Source organism: Epinephelus moara, chromosome 18, assembly GCF_006386435.1.
Source record: "Epinephelus moara isolate mb chromosome 18, YSFRI_EMoa_1.0, whole genome shotgun sequence".
Lineage (NCBI taxonomy): Eukaryota > Metazoa > Chordata > Actinopteri > Perciformes > Serranidae > Epinephelus > Epinephelus moara.
The window spans coordinates 33,338,639-33,356,403 of NC_065523.1; the positions used below are offsets into that span (position 1 = coordinate 33,338,639).

At 41.3% G+C, this 17,765-nt stretch overlaps 1 protein-coding gene across 4 annotated transcripts in view; it reads right to left on the minus strand.

Moving 5' to 3' along the window:
- Positions 1 to 2,324: 2,324 nt before the first annotated feature.
- The window catches only part of LOC126405132 (zinc finger CCCH domain-containing protein 7B-like), a 23,508-nt gene continuing 8,067 nt past the window's right edge, over positions 2,325 to 17,765 (minus strand). For all 4 annotated transcript variants that reach the window (XM_050068696.1, XM_050068694.1, XM_050068697.1 and 1 more), the window contains exons 10-23: positions 16,026 to 16,572; positions 14,314 to 14,375; positions 14,125 to 14,218; positions 13,845 to 14,006; positions 11,156 to 11,370; positions 9,481 to 9,581; positions 9,172 to 9,353; positions 8,965 to 9,053; positions 5,612 to 5,772; positions 5,320 to 5,425; positions 4,977 to 5,085; positions 3,580 to 3,716; positions 3,291 to 3,460; positions 2,325 to 3,114 (exon numbers count right to left, since the gene is read on the minus strand). In XM_050068696.1, the coding sequence (XP_049924653.1) occupies positions 2,934 to 3,114; positions 3,291 to 3,460; positions 3,580 to 3,716; positions 4,977 to 5,085; positions 5,320 to 5,425; positions 5,612 to 5,772; positions 8,965 to 9,053; positions 9,172 to 9,353; positions 9,481 to 9,581; positions 11,156 to 11,370; positions 13,845 to 14,006; positions 14,125 to 14,218; positions 14,314 to 14,375; positions 16,026 to 16,572 (2,316 nt within the window). In that variant the 3' untranslated portion in view covers positions 2,325 to 2,933. The remainder of the gene's footprint in view (positions 3,115 to 3,290; positions 3,461 to 3,579; positions 3,717 to 4,976; positions 5,086 to 5,319; positions 5,426 to 5,611; positions 5,773 to 8,964; positions 9,054 to 9,171; positions 9,354 to 9,480; positions 9,582 to 11,155; positions 11,371 to 13,844; positions 14,007 to 14,124; positions 14,219 to 14,313; positions 14,376 to 16,025; positions 16,573 to 17,765) is intronic.

The following is a 17,765-nucleotide window of genomic DNA, read 5'->3' on the forward strand; positions in this document are numbered from 1 at the left end:
CGAAATACATTTCCTGTAAATATTTATTTATTAGTTTTGTATTACACAATATCATTTCTGTTATTTTTTTCCCCTCAAGTCTAGTTTTTATTTTTATTTCAGTTAAATAAAATGTTTTCATTACAGTTTAGTTTCAGGTAACTGTAATAATCTTGGTATATACAGTATATATACTGATTAAATTTTTTTTAATTACACTCACAAATTTGTTCAAATACATGTCAGTGAGCACTTCTCCTTTTCCAAGACAATCTATCTACCCTGACAGGTGCATCACATCAAGATGCTGATTAAACAGCATCATTACCACACAGGTGTGCCTCGGGCTGGTCACAATAAAAGGCCACTATAAACTGTGTAGTTTGATCACAACACAATGCCAGAGCTGTTGGCCATGAACTTAATGATTATTTCACGACCACAAGACTTCTCCAATGTCGTTCCCCTGAACTTGGCAGTACATCCAACCAGCAACACAACTGCACACGTCGGCTACTTTGTCAAACTGCTGTCGGGTCAAGACCCTGGTGAGGACGATGAGCATGCAGATGACTGTTTGTGCAAAAATTCGTCGGTTGTGTGAACCACTTGTTGCATCAGATGTTTCAGTGGCTGGTCTCAGACGATCTTGCAGGGGAAGATGCTGGATGTGGATGTCCTGAGGTGGTGTGGTTTCATGTGGTCTGTGGTTGTGAGGTCGGCTGGATGTTCTGCTAAATTCAGGGAAACGACACTGGAGACCTGTTATGTCAGTGAAATGAACATTCAGTTTATTGGCAACAGCTCTGGTGAACATTCCTGCAGTAAACATGCCAAAGGCTCTCTCCCTCACAACATCTGTGGCAAACTGCACATTTTTGGGTGGCCTTTAATTGTAACCATCCCAAGGTACATCTGTGTAGCAATGTTATTTCTGAGAATATGTTTTGTTTGTTGTGTCTTTATTGGACAGAGCAGTTTAAGCGTTAAAGAAGGAGAGATAACATGCAGCAAAGGGACGCAGGTTGGAAGCGAACCCAAGGCCGCTGCAGCAAGGACACTGCCTTTGTACACGGGACTGAGCACCCCAATTATGCTGTTTAAAAAGAATCTTCATATGCCACATCTGTCAGGCAGATACACTAACATGGAATTTAACAAATTTACAAACAAAACTTAAGTTATTTATCTACTGAGTGCATAAAAGTCTTAGATCTTATTTATTTGCAGTTACTGTAAACCACTAATCTATATAACTATGAACATTTTATTTGTTATATTTTATCCCTATATTTGAACTTCCCACTATTTTATGTCTCAGGCTTTCATTTTGTTTTTGACTTGTGTGATTCTCATTTTTATACATATGTAATGAGCATTGTTTGAGCCCCTAAGACCCAAAATCTTCAGTGGCAATGCACGCTGCTGTTGTGCATTTGTTATTAAGTAACTTGACACTTTAAAGACACAGTGCATAACTTTGTCCGTCCATCCATTTTAAAACGCTTATCCCAAGCCGGGTCGCGGGGTCAGCAGGATGTGCAAAGTATTCCAGACATCCCTCTCCCCAGCAGCACATTCCAGCCCCCTCCAAGAATTGTTACCTTAACTTGGTGGAGGGGTTTGCATGTCCCCGAGGGTCTCCCAAGGGAAAGTGGTCCCAGGGGAGGGGCAAGACTATGTTTGATTCAAAAAGACCACAATGAAATGGCACATTCGGGGACAGAGTACCTCACCCAGTATATGGACATTAGGGCCCGCCTCTAGAGCCAGACCTGGGCGAGGGGGACTTGCCAGCGAGCATCTGGTGGCCAGGCCTTGGGCCATGGGGTCTGGTTGGGCTCAGCTCAAATAATAACATGGAGCCGCCACTCTATGAGCCCACCGCCTGCAGGAAGTAGCATCTGAGCTGGGTGCATTTATGTGCCGAGCGTGCTGACCCCTGGTGTCACAGCATAAATTTGTTTCCTTCTTATTAAGTTAGACTAATAGCAAATCTACTCCTACTGTGTAGGATTTAAGGGCATCTATTGGCTGAAATGGTACATAATAATCATAACTAACTGGTGGACTGGTGGACAAACCAAAGTCTGGCTCAAGATAGGGACAATCGCATTTTCGTTTCGGCCACCTTAGCTCTCCTCACCCTTAGCACACGAGAGAAGCTTCAGTTCTGCAACCTCACTGCTAGATACCGCTAAATCCTACAAACTGGACCTTTAAATCTCAAAATAATAATTTGGCTAATGTAGCAACACCCGTCTCTGACAATAAACATATTATAAACAGAATGCTCCACATAAAAACCCACAAAGTCAAACACACCAACAAATCCACATTACGTCTTTGCTTGAGTACAAACTGATCGTGATAATTTTTATTGAGACTTTGAGAAATCATTTGTGAGGATTCTTTAAATTCACAGTAAAAGGCCTCGAACCCACTCTCTCTTAGTGAACTATGGAATGAAAGCTGTAAATATTACTCCCCGCTCAAACAGGACTCAAACAGAGGAGAAAAGAGTAAAAGAATTTAACAAACATTTTTCAAAAGGCTGAATGCATGGTTACATATGAACTTTTTAAGAATACCCTGTGGTGAACGGTGTGTGTGTATCTGCTGTGGCACCAACATGAGCCTTAGTTACACAACACTAAGAAACTTTCTTTACCAATGTCTCAGCAGAACAGCCATGAGCAATAAAAGTCAGTCTGAAAATGTTCCATACTGTAACAAGAAATACACACAATTACCAGTTTAAAGTAAAGAGTATATGGCATGTCAGGGAATGCAAATAATAAATGTGCTTTGTGTCTTATTCCAAGTGATTTTGGCAGGAAAATTGGAACTGCTAGTTTCATCACGTCACCTGCTGAACTTTGGTCCTGATTTTAAAAATAAACTTAAATGCTAGTTTGGCAGTTATCAGCTTGTTAAGTTAAAAAAACATCTCCTCAGCCCTGAAGTAGAAAGTTGTACTTCCCAAAGTCAAACTCGTCAGGCATGATAAGCATGTCTTCTCTGGCTTTGGCCAACTTCCGCCGCAGCAGATCTCGTCTCTCTGTCCACTCCTGCAGCTCCTCTACGCTGTGGGCGAAGTCGCAGCTGACACCATCGGGACAGCCGCCATCCATCCTGTCAAATATTAACATCATCAACACTGACATGCTGAAAAGATCAGTAAGATAGAAATTCAGAGGGTGTTAAGTTTATCTTTGGGTTTCTCAGATACTCAAACCAGTTGCCTTTAGCTGTGAATTATTTCTTTTACACGAACTGAACCCCAAAACTGATCCAGGTAAAGGTCTTACTTGGGGCAGAGTTCAAAGCACGGGCCAGGGAATCGGTAGCTCCACGTCAGAGCTTCGTCCTCTCCCTCACAGCTGAACACTCGGTCCTTGTGCTTCTCAGTGGAGATGTGCTGCTGCCACTGCCGCTCGCTGTTACTGTGCTTACCACACAGACGGCAGTGGAAGCCACTCTGAAATACAAAGAGGAAGCAACAGCGTCATCGTCTCCTTTCAGATGCATAGTCAGGAAGCACGACGTGTACGTTTCAGTGCAACTGCTTCTGGTCTTTGAAAACAAACGTGTACCCACCATTGGCTCAGCATAGTCAGTTGGCATGACGATGTATTTCTCTTCTGGTACAGGCTGGGTGATCGAGGCTCCATCTGCTTGGCGGTTTTGGGTGGTTAATGTCAGCCACATGTCGTATATCTGCTGCATTTCACGCACTGCAGGCATAAATACAAATCTGTTATCACTCTGAGTTGTTATCTATAAAAACAGACTTATTGCTTACGAACATTTTGGAGACAGGAAATTGGCGACACAGATGGTGAGGTGGAAGCCTGATTGCAGAAACTGTTTAATATTTTTTGGCACATGCCATTTTTGGCTTTTGTACGTACATTTTTAGTGTGAATCCTACGCATTGTTTTATAAATGAGACCTCTGGTTTGGTCAAGGAGGAGGAATTTAACTGTCCATCGTGAACCTGACAGTGACCACATTTACGTGCACACTAATATCCCACAATTATTCCGAACATGACAAAATTCTGAGTCATACAAGCAGCATATTCCCTTTGGATGTTCAGAATTAAGCCTTATTCAGAACTGTTCCCAAAAAGATAAGTGAGATTATTCAGGTTTTAATGGCACTCAGTGGACATGTATGCAGAGCATTCAGAATATGCGTCTCAACTGGGGTTTTTACTGCAGTTTGCTACACACAGGCCACTCTGCAGGGTCCTTACAAAGCTGGGGATAGTGGGGCTGGCTAAGAAGAGTACCGTCGCCGCAGAGAGAGCACCACTACAGTAGGTGGCTCTGGCTGAGGGGGGAAGCCCCGTGGTCAATAGGTGCTGGGATGCAAGCCGGGGACTGATCACCCCCGTCTGGGTCGCCTGGGTGAGGGTGTCTGATGTTTGAAAAGACCCGAAACACCCAATGACCCCGGGATACATCACTAATGATGCATCCCAGTGCATCCACAGGATGTATTCTATAAGTAACGGACAGCTCTGTGCGTCGTCATGCTTGCGTTGGGCAGAAAAAAAAACACTTTTCTGGTAGGGAAGGAAGAATCCACCTACTTTTAAACATTATTAAAGACTTGAATACGAAGAGGTTTTTTTTATATGAGCAAATACTGCAATGCTGAACTTTTCAGGAAGGTGGTTGCAGGATTAAACGTAGTAGAGTGTGTTTGCACAGTGGAACAACTCTGCCACCAGTGGAAAACTCTGACAAGCCGTTCCTCTTCCAACATTTTGACGTCATAAATGACATGTTAATGGGAGTGTGTGCTGCTCCATGTAAACAGGAGTATTAGTGGAATATTTATTTTCATTCGAAATGTAAACAGCTTAGAGGTTATACTGTCTTTTTCAGAATAAGGGCAAATATATGAATATTTTGTGCATTTATATGTAGTCAGTGTTGAAGGAGTCAGTGGAGTGCTCTTTTAAAAACCCTATTCTAATAACTCACAGTCATTATTCTTCATATACATCCACATGTCTCTCTCTTCCGGGCTGTGAGCGAAGGTGCAGTTTCCAGAGTAGTTACATTTTCTTTTCTCCAAAATTTGGGTACATATCTGCCAGGAGAAAACGTGCAGCTGTTAACACACATCACAATATATTGTACAAACCTTTAACAAACACCACGACATCAGGCAAACTTACAAATGTCATCTTAAAGCACCAGGTATATAAAATATTGTAAACATAAAAGACAAGCAATGCAAGAAAGACAATCGCTCATCAGTGTGGGATTGTTGCTTGGTTGAAATTACTTGTATGAAAGTGCATAGGAGCAGAGGAAGACCTACATCATACTGCACAGGGAAGTTCTTGGCATGTGGCAGCGGTCGAACCTGAACCCATTTACCTCTCTCCAAGGATTTGACCAGCAGCACCCATCTCTCTTTACTCCATCTGAAGGTGACGACACAAGAAGAGGACAAAAATATGAGGTGGGAAATAAGTGGATCGTTCTGACTCACTGTGATTTACCAGTTGTATATGTGTGCAACATTTAACCTTTCACCTTTTTATCAGACAGGCTTGAGGATAAATCTCTGGGTGATGGGAAACTCTGCTTATATATCATTTTGTACTCACGTGTGTCTGGCCTTTGCATTGCAGTATTTGAGGGTTTTGTCTGGTTCACTGATCAGGCCGTCCCGCCAGCAATAAGAGCAGGCAAACTTCATGTTCATATTCAGATTCTTCCCACCTCCTCCTCCTCCTCTTTGTTTGCTCCCACCACCTCCAGAAGACAACTGCTCAACATTAAATGATAAGAAAGATAAGCGTGATAATCATTTAACAACATTTCTTCTTTATCTTTCACTTTTAAGCTCAAAAACAAATCAAAAACCTTTGATAGGCCTTTCCCAAACTGGACACTTCCCACTCCTTCACTGAGCGTAACTTTGTTTGAAATCACCTTCAAGGCTAAATGAAGCACCCTTCGTTAAAGTGTAGGTCAGTGGTTCCCAACTGGTCCAGTCACAGGGTCCAGTTATCTCCTCAGTCATTAGTTCAAGGTCCACACAGTTAAAAACATTCAGTGTCACACTTGCTTGGACATGTCTTTGAGCTAGTTTGCTGTCTCTGTTAAGTAGCTGTCCGTTAGTCACTCGCTCTACAGCAGGAAACAGCACTTCAAAATAAAAGCTCTGTGCTGGAAATTCACTTTACTTCAAAATAAAGTGTGTTTTACAAACTTGACACATTTGCGAGTCACTTGCGTTCCATTCAGAATGGACCCGTGACCCACTTTTGGACCTTGACCCACCAGTTGGGAACCACTGTTTTAGCACAAGTTGGCTTTTTATGATTATTAGGTTCTTTGTTTTCCTCTGAGAACGTCTATTTTTTGGATTTGGAATCAATGGCTAGCCTAGCGAGGGAGACTCCACCGCGATTTAGGTTCACCAAACTTAAGGGGAGGGAACCAGATCATAGTAGCAGCACGGTGGTGCAGAGGTGCGGAGTTTGCATGTTCTCCCCGCGTCAGCGTGGGTTTTCTGTGGGTGCTCCAGCTTCCTCCCACAGTCCAAAGACATGCAGGTTAATTGGTGACTCTAAATTGTCCGTAGGTGTGAATGTGAGTGTGAATGGTTGTCTGTCTCTATAGCCCCTTTTACACTGCCAGATTTTCTGCGAATGTTGGGCCGTTTTGCCGTCAAGCTGCGACACACAGAGCTGGATTGGCGAGTTGATCCAAGTCGCCCAATTTTCCATCTCGTAGGGTAGACATATTGGCGGAACCTTCTTGGTTTAAAAAGACCGAGGCGGCCTTCTGCAATGGGAGGGGCTGTTGAAGACTTGTGGGAGGAGCTGTTGATGACGCCGCACATGCGACCCACTGGTGGTGGACTAACAGGAAACAGCTGATAGCAGGAATTAGCGAGCAGCTAGTAGCAAGAGGGAAACACAAACCTGACAGAAACTGTAAAGATGAGCAACTGGGGAGACTCTTCGCAAACGAAGAGGCCATTAACCGTCAGATGACGGGGACGGTGAAGAACGGGCCAACTAATGAGAGAATCGCCGAAGGACTGACCAGCCACGGCTTCCCTCCCACATCACTGATTATGTCACACGCTGAGCTACACGTTTTGTTACTTGCTCACGCCCCCCATTGCCCCGAAAAAGGCACATACTGTATGAACAAAAGTAGGTAGGCGGCATTTTGCTGCACTCCCCGATTTTGTTTTTATACTGCCAATGCTGAAAAAAGACTGATTAGGCTTTCCTGCAAATTTGCACAATTCCTATCTAAAAAGGGCTTATGTGTCAGCCCTTTGATTGTCTGGTGACTAGGGCTGTAACGGTACATGTATTTGTGTCGAACCGTTCGGTACGCGACTTTCGGTTCGGCATGACCCTGTACCGAATTATTGGGTGCAGGATATTATTTTATTTTGTTTTATTTTAATGCCGAACTATTTAAAATATCTAGTTCCCCGACGGACATAATTGAGTGACGGACCGAGTCCGACCGTAAATCTCCGCTTTCACTTTGTGCAGCGCATTCTCGCATTTTGACAACATGGCAAGTGAGCCTGACGAACTTGAAGACCCACCCGCAAACCTTAAGTCCTCCGTTTGGGAACACTTTGGTTTCAGGGTAAAATACGAAGATGGAAATAAACAAGTTGACAAGACAAAAGCAGTGTGCCGACACTGCAGAACAGCGGTCGGGTATGTACTTGGAAACACGTCTAACATGCTAACGCATCTAAAGCGACACCACCCGAGTTTGAACGTTAACCGGCACGACTAGAAAAAGCAATCTGGTGCAAACTACGATATCGTCGTCGTTTAAAAAGAAAGAGCGTTTCCCTGACCATCGCGCTAAAGAAATAACCAACGCCATTGGAGTTGAGTAAAATTGTTTAAGCTGCACTTTAGATATAAGCATGTTTTGTTTACTGCACTTTAACAAAGTGGGAAAGCTAAGTAAGTTCCTAGTAAAACTGAATCTGAGCAGGCTTTAAAGCTGACCAGCTGCACTATACTTTTTATTTTAATTGAGTAAAACTGTTAAAGCAGAAATGTATATTTATATTTTTCATTCAAAAAATGTGTTAAAAAAACAGCAGGATTTTATTTTTCACTTTTATATTTCTATTTTCATTCAAACAATGTGAAAAAGCAGGATTTTATATATATTTGTTTCATTCAAAAATTGTGTAAAAAGAGTTAACTGCTGTGGTGGTATGTTTTAATAAGGTTACCAATAAGTAAAAGATATTTAATAGTTGTCTATTTTTTTCATTACTGTACCGAAAAAAAACGAACCGTGACTTGTGTACCGAGGTACGTACCGAATCGTGATTTTTGTGTACTGTTACACCCCTACTGGTGACCTGTCCAGAATGTACCCCGCCTGTCACCCAATGTCAGCTGGGATAGGTTCCACCACACCCCTGACCCCTAACAGGATAAGCGGTTACAGAAAATGAATGGATACATTTTTACAACTGTATAAAGGACGAGCCTACAGCAATGAAAAATTAAAATGTTAAAAAATAACTTATTCATTTCCATATAATTCTTAGTAAAAGCCACATAGAGCCACTGAAGAGGGGCTAACAAGCCGTAAGCAGCTCCAGAGCCACAGGTTGCGTACTCCTGGTTTAGAGTATCAATACAGCAGCCAGCTACAGGACCAACTTCCCTTTCTGCAGTGGAAAAAGGGACTGTCATAACTTTTTGTAACCATGGAGAAAAACGAGAGTTAGTCTCATTTTATGTTCTCCATATGTATTTGTTCCACTTCCCTCAGCGTGAATGTGGAAACGGAGGAGTAAAGGAGGGTAGGGAGAAAGGCCCATGGGGTCACTGTTGCAACATGCAGGTTAATTACATTTACTACAGTAAGAACAAATGGGAGGTATGCTGGACAAGTCTGGACATTGTCTTGTTTCAATAAAACTATGAAAGAAAAAATGGTTTCTTACTCTATTTCCTTTCTGTTTGCTTGAGTTTGCTTGATCCTGTTTGTCTTGATACTTTATGGATATTTTTACTATCTCATCTGGGCTGATACCTGAAAACAACACACACACACACACACACAGAAATAAAGTCAACACTTGTTTTCAGAGAAACAGCACAGGCTATTGATTGTATTCTTATTCCTACTGCATGTGTCTGACAGTCTGCACCTGTGTCCCGCTGCACCCTCCATGTTTTCAGCTCTATGGGGGAGTGGGCAGAACAGCAGTTGTCCTCTCTCTGGCAGCCATACCGGATGGCTTTAGGGCACAAATCCAAGTGGCGCTTGACGCTCAGCGGCCGCACCTTACTGTAGTTCACACTGTGTGTCCTCACCACAAACGCCAAGCACCTGACGGACACAGAGGGACAAATCAGAATGCATTTAAGATAGAGTGAAAGACATAAGGAGAAGAGAGCTATGATGATGATCAGAGGATGAGGACTCTAAGTGACACTTATGTTGTAAACATGCTCACTTATTGGCATCGAAGCTGTGGCGAGCGTCCAGGTTAGAGCAGATGGTGTGATTGTCTTTAGAGCGGTTACTGATGATTCTAGGTTTACTGTCATAGCATACCTACGGAGACACAGGGACGAAAATAAAAGAAGGAACAACAAACAAGAGGGAAGAAGGAAACACAGAAAGACACATTTAGAGACTGAGAGGTGATGATCTTAAATGATTCATGATATTGATACATAAATCTGACACAACAAAATGCTGTGTAAACGTTAAAGACACAAACAGACATATGAAGACTGAAATCATAAATACAGTAATGCAGTGGGACAGTGGACAGAACAAACACTGGTTCTTCTTGTTCGTCTGTACGACTAAGACTCGAGTTTGTGCTTAATAACAGAATACCAATAAATTTAATTAGTATTTTAATAAATGAACCAACTAAATATACATGTACATAAACAATTAGAAAAATTGGGACACTTGCTCACATTTCTATACATCTAAACATACTTAATTCTGTATTTCTACATTTCAACCACTATTTATTGGTAGATGTTTGTGTTTGTAGTTTAATGTCAGTACAATCTGATTCTCAAACAAAAACTGACAAAAAGTAATAGAAAAAAACAGAAATAAAAATGTTGACACACATTAATAAATTAAAGTGTAAATACATACAAAAATAATACTATATTTGCAGGAAATTTCTAAATTAATTCACTTAATGTATTCCTTGATTAATAACTAATATTTATTAATTCATTAATTTATTATTTATTTAATTACTTACATTTTCTTTTCTGCATTGTGGAAATTGTAATAAAGCATTTAATTAATTTATAATTAATTGTACAATAAGAATAAGCATTAATTAATGTGTTTATAAATTTACTGATCTATAAATAAATAGACTAAATTAAAAAGATAATTCATTATTTGATATTTCAATGAGCAATGAAAAGAGTAATTGTAAAACGTATTTACAGACATCTTAATTAATCAATTAATAGTTCAGATTAAAAGGGATCTATATAAACGACATAAAAAAACAACAGTAAATAAGTATGTCATTTAAAAATACATTAATTAATTCATTATTACATAGTTGAATTTAAAAATCTATTTACAATGCAGTTTAAAGCTAGAAATAAATAACTGGATTTAGAACTGAACTGAGAATACTTTTATTTATTCTTTTAATTATTAATTAAATATTTATTAATTTATTTCCGTATTTATTCTTGCATTTATGCATGTGTTTATTTACTAATGAATAAGTCAAATTTTTAAAAATGTATTTCTAAATCGATTTTAAAAATTGTAATATTAATTTTTAATTTTATTTTTTTAAATATTATTTTTAAAAATATTTTTCATAATTATATATGAAATATTCTTTATTATTATTATCATTACTGTCCGAATACATAAAACAACTGTAAATATTTCAGTGGTCAAAACAACAACTACAACAAAGTAAACAGCAAGACATAAAAAAACAAATCCATAACTAATGAATAATATTTAAAAAAAAAAAAAAAAAAAAAAAAAAAAAAAAAAAAAAGCAAATTATAAAATAGAAATACACATTATAAAAAATTAAGTAAAACAGACAAGACTTGAGATTTAAAAGTTTTTTATCATAATAATAATAATAATTGTATAAACAGTGTGAGAGCACTAACCTGACAGAGGAACAGGAACATGCCCTTGTGTTCCTGCAGAAGGCGGATGATGCTGTTCACAGGATCTGGTTTGAGGTCTGCAGTTTGAAACAGCAGGTTTCTGTCCAGCGTCCCCTTCCTCTCTTCTGTCCAAACGTCTATCTCTAGCTGGTTGTAGGCAAATGTGCATTCCTCTCCGTACTTACACCGGGCCAGATCCCCGGACTTCAGCAGCTCTGAAACGTAAAGAGAAAACAAAGCTCATGTGAAAAGTAATATTGCAGTAATATTCTGATGCAGGAACCAGAGACACTGAACTTGAACAAAGCCCGGGAGTGTGTAAGTGCGGTGAAGTCTGGACATTTGGATTCAGCCTATGTCTGTAGTATTCGAGATATTTCCGTCTGGATCAAAGTGGAGGACCAACTGACAAACAATGACCTATGGACAGACATTACCATCTATATAGTGCAGTGCTGCTAGAATAACTAAAACCTGTTGCTTTACTCAACATAATAAGGTGTCCACAAAAGTTTCTGCATCACTGCCAAAAAGCTGCTGTGATGACACCCAGCACCGTGTGTAGAGAGCACACTGAGCCACTGGGACACTCTTCCTTCTTGCATCCTGTCAGCAAATGATTAACTCTCATTTCCTGCTCGAGGTCAGACCAGCAGTCTATTTGGGCCATAAAATACGACGAGAAATGTGTGACCTCCGAGACGTGAACTCCTCTCCCTGCATTCCAAAGGTCTGTTGAAGGAATTAGCTTGTCAACTGTCATAAAACACTCATGTATGTTTTGTCTCTGGCTGTCTGTGAATAAACTGTCTCTCTGTTTGGTTACATCTCAACTCAAACTCATTTATAAAGTTTAAAAGCAGCTCACGTTGACCAAAGTGCTGCACAAAAGGAATAAAATGCTAAAAACACACACACACACGAGGCAACATTACTGTCACTGCTCACATTTAGAGAGACACAGCACACACAGGCACACATCAGGACGGGACAGAGAGGACTGACTGATAGAGAGTTGGGTGTCTGCAGGTCTTTGAGGGAGAGAAATGGCTTGATTTTGGAAATGGTGCAGAGTTGGAAAAAGATGGCTTTAATACTGCCTTTTTTAGTTTGTCAAACTTAACACGGAGTCAAATATCACACCAAAATTTTTGACAGGGGGTTGTACATAGTTAGAAAGGCTGCCGAGCTGGGAAGGAGTAGGAAATAAGTCACAGTGGGAAAACAAGGGTTAAATCCCTTGAAGTTATCAAAGTCAGTCTTTTTGTAAAGTTCTGAGACGTAATATAAATGTATAGAGACACAGGTCAAACAAAACACACCATGCTGTCATGATACATCAGAGGGGTATTCCAGGTAGGAGGTTCAACAAACTCTGAGTCTAACCCTGAACTCTGAGTTGATTCACCCTGAGATCGGAAACTCTGAGTTACCGGTTCCAGAACAGCTGATTTGAGTTAGTTCAGTCAACTCTGAGTATGTTCACTCTGGGTTAAGCCGACAATAAAAAGCCATCATCAAATGGAGCTTCGACTCCACGATTCACCATGGCGACAGGTAAATAAAAGACAGCACCTCCATTTTAATCCAGTGGATGTAGAGATATTAATGCATGTGTAGCAGACGGTGCACGAAAAACACAGGCGGCAGCAACTGAAAAATAGGAAGATTTAAAACATATAGGCTAGGCTATAGATCAAAGACATAAAGACATGACTGTAAACTCACACTCTGACCCAGTAATAAGAAGTTTGGTGATTTGCACTTGAAAAGACGTTGAGGTTAAAATACAGTAGATTTTAAAATGTTGCACATCTATTTGTATCTTGACTCAACAGCATTCAGTGACTTTATTTCAGCTACAAATGTAGTAAATTTAAAGACACTGAAATGCTGCACCATTGCTCACTCAGAAATATTAACATATAATCCCCAATATTAGGCTATAGGAATTATGTTCCATCAGTGCGACCAATGACATCAGTGATAGAGATCATTAGTCATTGATACTACGTGTCTAAAGCTTCATACCGATTTTTAAAATTTAAATAATTAGACCTACACATTATGTGCAATAAACATTTGGGAGCTGCTCTAACAGACTGACAGTCTGATCCTTGTGCACAGTGTTATAAAAAATAATAAATATAAAAAGGACAGAGGTTTGATTCTGAGCTGAGGGTGAATTCTCGCTGTGTAATATTTGAATGTAAAGACAAAAACTGATGTCCAAAGAAATGATTGATGTGCATAAATTCAGTAACTTAAGACAGTCCTGAGTAACAAACTAATATCCAGCAGGATTTAGACTGTGACAGACGGTAAATCTCCGCTAATGAATGCGCTTCGATACAAGCTTTGACACGGACTGAATGAATGAGGAAATGAAACAGCGTGTAAGAGGGAGGAGACAGAGAAAAACTCAGGGTTTATTGAAGAAAACCTGTCAGCGAGCAGGTTATGTTCACAGAGTCTGTTACCATGGTGACTGACTCAGAGTTTCAGTTACCTCTCTTTCTGGAACGGATAACTCAGAGTTTCCCTCATCTCAGGGTTAACTTACTCTGAGTTTTCACATAACCCCGCTTTCTGGAATACCCCCAGTTCAACTCCAATAACGACAAGCACGAACACTGGCTGCCAACAGATGATTCACCACAAGAGATCCTGAAACCATTGAGATCTTTACCTCTGCAAAGTACAAACGGCCCCTTGAAGGAACTCCAGGTAGGAATCTTTCTCACTCTGATCCACTCTGAAGGATGATCTGCTTTTCGTCTACACAACAGAATGTCCTGCTTACACTTGTGGACCAGGTCTGGCTTGTGAACAAATGAATACACCCCTTTGCCTGCAACATGAAAAGAAGAACTTCAGGGTGAAGATGAAACCACAAGAGCCTTTCAAGACGTGCTCCAAACAGGAAATATTAAAGGGTTATTTGAGACGGAGCCGGACTGCTGACGTACCTATACGTGGATAACAGGCAGAGCAGGCCGGGAGGAAGTCATGGGTGGAGGACAATGGATTAAAGCCAGCAGGTGATGCTTGGTTATTCTTCTCCTTTGTTGCCACAGAAAGAGAAAGAGATTTCAATTAATACCAAACAAAACACACAACAGCAGAGCAGGAAACACACACCAGATAATCAGTCTTACTTTGTAGTTATTCTTTGGAAATCGTATTACTGGAGCTGCAGCAGCGTGAGAGCCTGTGATACCTGAGAGGAAATACATTACACATTATGTATATATGTAATGCGAACATGCTTTGGACATGTTTTAGCTCATTTATTACAAACAAAGAGTGGTATTAAATATTTAAAAAAGGGAGCACTTAAAAGTCCAGTGTGTAGGATTTAGGGGAATATATTAGTATAGGTGGAATATAATATATAATGAGTGTAATTTTCCCGCCAGAGAGGTGACATTCCATGTCCTCAGAGCCAGTCCGTGACACCAGGGATCAGCACGCCAGAGGTCCAGCCCCTGCCTGCCACCTGGCACACAATGCACCGAACCCTGAATGCTGTGTCTGCAGGTAGTGGGCCCACAGGGTGATGGCTCCATGTTATCTATTCCCCCCCAGGTCTGGCTCCACATGGGGGCCACAGTGTCCCCATACTATGCCGAATATGCTGTTTCATCAAGGTCTGAATTGCTCTGAGTCTGGCCCGTCCCCTGGGACTACTTTGGCTTGTGAGACCCTACCAGGGGGTATTAGCCCCGGACAACACAGCTCCCAGGTTCACAGGGACCCGCAAACCCCTCCGCCATGTTAAGGAGGCGATTCTTGGAGGAGTGTCTGATCGGGCATCTAATCAAGTTGCGTCCTGGGCGCCTCCCATTGGAGGTTTTCCGGGCACTTCCAACTGGTAGGAGGCCCTGGGGCAGACCCAGAACACACTGGAGGGATTACATATCTCATCTGGCTTGGGAACGCCTTGGGGTTCTCTAGGAGGAGCTGGAAAGCGTTGCTGGGTAGAGGGACGTCTGGAGGACCTGCTGCCCCCGTGACCTGACCCCAAATGAGTGAATGAAAATGGATAGATGGAAGTTTAATTTTCTTGATGTACTGTATAATCACCTGAAAATTAATATCATTGTGTTTTCATTACCTAAGAATGAGCCGTTTATATCTACATAGGGAGCGGGTCCTCATCCACGGAGATTGCCATGTTTTTACAGTAGCTCAAAATGGACAAACCACACACTGACTCTAGATGGAACCATTTGCGTTTTAGTGTTGGCCACCGCAGTGAGCAGCCCCTCTACGACGACGTGTCTGATTTTTAATATGAAACTGTTCATTCAGTGTTTTTACTGGATTAAATCAGCGGGTCCGTTTCTTTCGGAGAGAAAGAGACCTCTCTGTGGATACTTCGACTACTGGTAAAAACCTCCTGAACATCTGGTTCTTGAGTTACCATAGAAAAAAAGGTGAGCACATTTTAGCAGGTACTGGGCTGGCGGCCTGTCTCTAACATGCCAAACAGTGTCAGAGGAACACGTGAAGCTGCTTTATTTAGTGTTTTTCCTGGTTTTAATTGTCTGGTCCGTTTGTTTTGGAGAGGAAGAGACCTCTGGGAAAAACTCAGCTCATGGTAAGAATCCTGAACACTGAAGGAATTCTAACCAGAAGTTTCAGCCGGTTGCGATCTGCAATCCTCACTGCTAGATGCCACAAAATCGCCACTAAATCTTACACACTGTTCCTTTAAGATGCTTGAATCTTATATGAAAATACTCCACACTTTCACTTTCTAAGTGCTCTAATCACTCTTCGATTGATCTGCTATTAGCTGTTTTGACCTCTAACAGGCCTCCTGCTTTGCCAATACTAAAACAAGTCACCATGAAATCATAATCACCAGTGGAGCTGAAATTGGAGAACGAGTCCAGGCCTGTTACCCCGAAGGAGACTGCTGGCAAAGCTGTACTGACACCTCTCACTGAGGGAAACATGTCCAGGACATCAAGGGAGTCAAGCGGATCCACAGCTTTCACAATAATTTTAGGGACTTCACCACCACCTGGATCAGGGACAGTCTTTATGGTATCTAACTCATCTAGCAAATCATCAAGGGACTTTTCCCCTGCATATAATTCTGTGTTGGACTCATTCCCAGCGATAGCAGCAGCATTTGGAGTCGCATCCGAGAAGTCATCCAAGGAATCAAGGCCGTCCAGAGCATCCAGCGCCGTGGAGGTAAAGTTCGGAGCGCCCACACCAACTAGAAATCCAGAGGTCAACAGGTCGTCAAGGGTATCCAGTGTCGCAGATGTGGTGCTGAAGCCACCACCTGGAAAGGAGTCCAGGGAGTTGAGCGGGCTCACAGCTGAGCTGAAGAAGGCAGGGGGTAGCTGCGGTGTCGGGGCGGGCAGGACAGACGTAACTGTGTGTTTGCTGGTGGGGGTCTGGAAAACATGGAGAGGTACAGTGGCGTGAAGATGGATGACAATAAGGGACAGAATATAAAAAAACTATGAGCAAAGTGACACGGCTGCTCAATTTAATGATGATACACAAAGTTTTTGGGGGATGCTGGCTGACTGTAGCTGGATAAAACTACAATTGCCGCCTCGTGGTTAGATGCCTCTATCAGGCAGCCAATTTACAGTTTTCATTGAAGTCTGTCCAGACTCATCTGTAGCCATCACAGTAAATAATGCTTCAAATATGGATGTTGCTGCAAAGATTGTATTCTAAAACATGGATGCTTCACACAGATCTTCAACCTGACAGCATAGACGATCTACACCAGGGATGTCAAAGTCATTTTAGTTCATGATGAGCCACATACAGCCAAATCTGAACCAATAAAACCATCTCAAAATGACCTGTAAGTACCATCAGCTCCAATATTTTCCCTTTTTTTGTGTAAAGAATTACAAGTACATTCTGTAGACGTTCATCCTTTTACAAAACAGATGAACAGCCTGAGATGTCGTACTAAAAATAAGTGCAACTGCAACACTGTGTCTCAGTTTTTCCACTTTCAGTCAGCCTGCTTACATGTGCATTTATCCATATATTTCCTGAAATAGATTCTTTTGTACTGAAGCTGCTGATTGACAATATTTTGCACAATGTTCAATAGCTTTAAACATGGTGACATTAAAGTTACAATGTGTAATTTATGTGGTTGTTTATTAGTAAATAACTATTGCTTTCATAAATATATATTTACTAAAGTGTAATGCAATTCACATACAAATGGAAGCTTTCTCATAGGCTTAGAATGATTTCTCTATATATACACAGGCAGGGCGCGCTCTGCTGGAGGCTGCCCTCTTGCGTCGCCATATTTGAATACAGTGGCCTAAAGGGATATACGCGCTTTGCGTTTACCTAGAACTTGCCGTCACTGGAGACGGTTAAGGTGAAGATCAATCCGGGGCGCTTCTGCGTGAACCTGCTTCGTACTTTTATGATTCTGTCGCACTTTAAATGGAGGACCACACATATGTTTTGCCTCGTAAGAGGGAAACCACGCCACCAAATAAAAGAAAAAGATCAGATAAGCGAGGACGGGACAAAACGCGAGTGAATATCGGCGTTGCTTATTCCAGGTGGAAAGAACTCCTGAAGGAGGAGGATTTCACAAAGG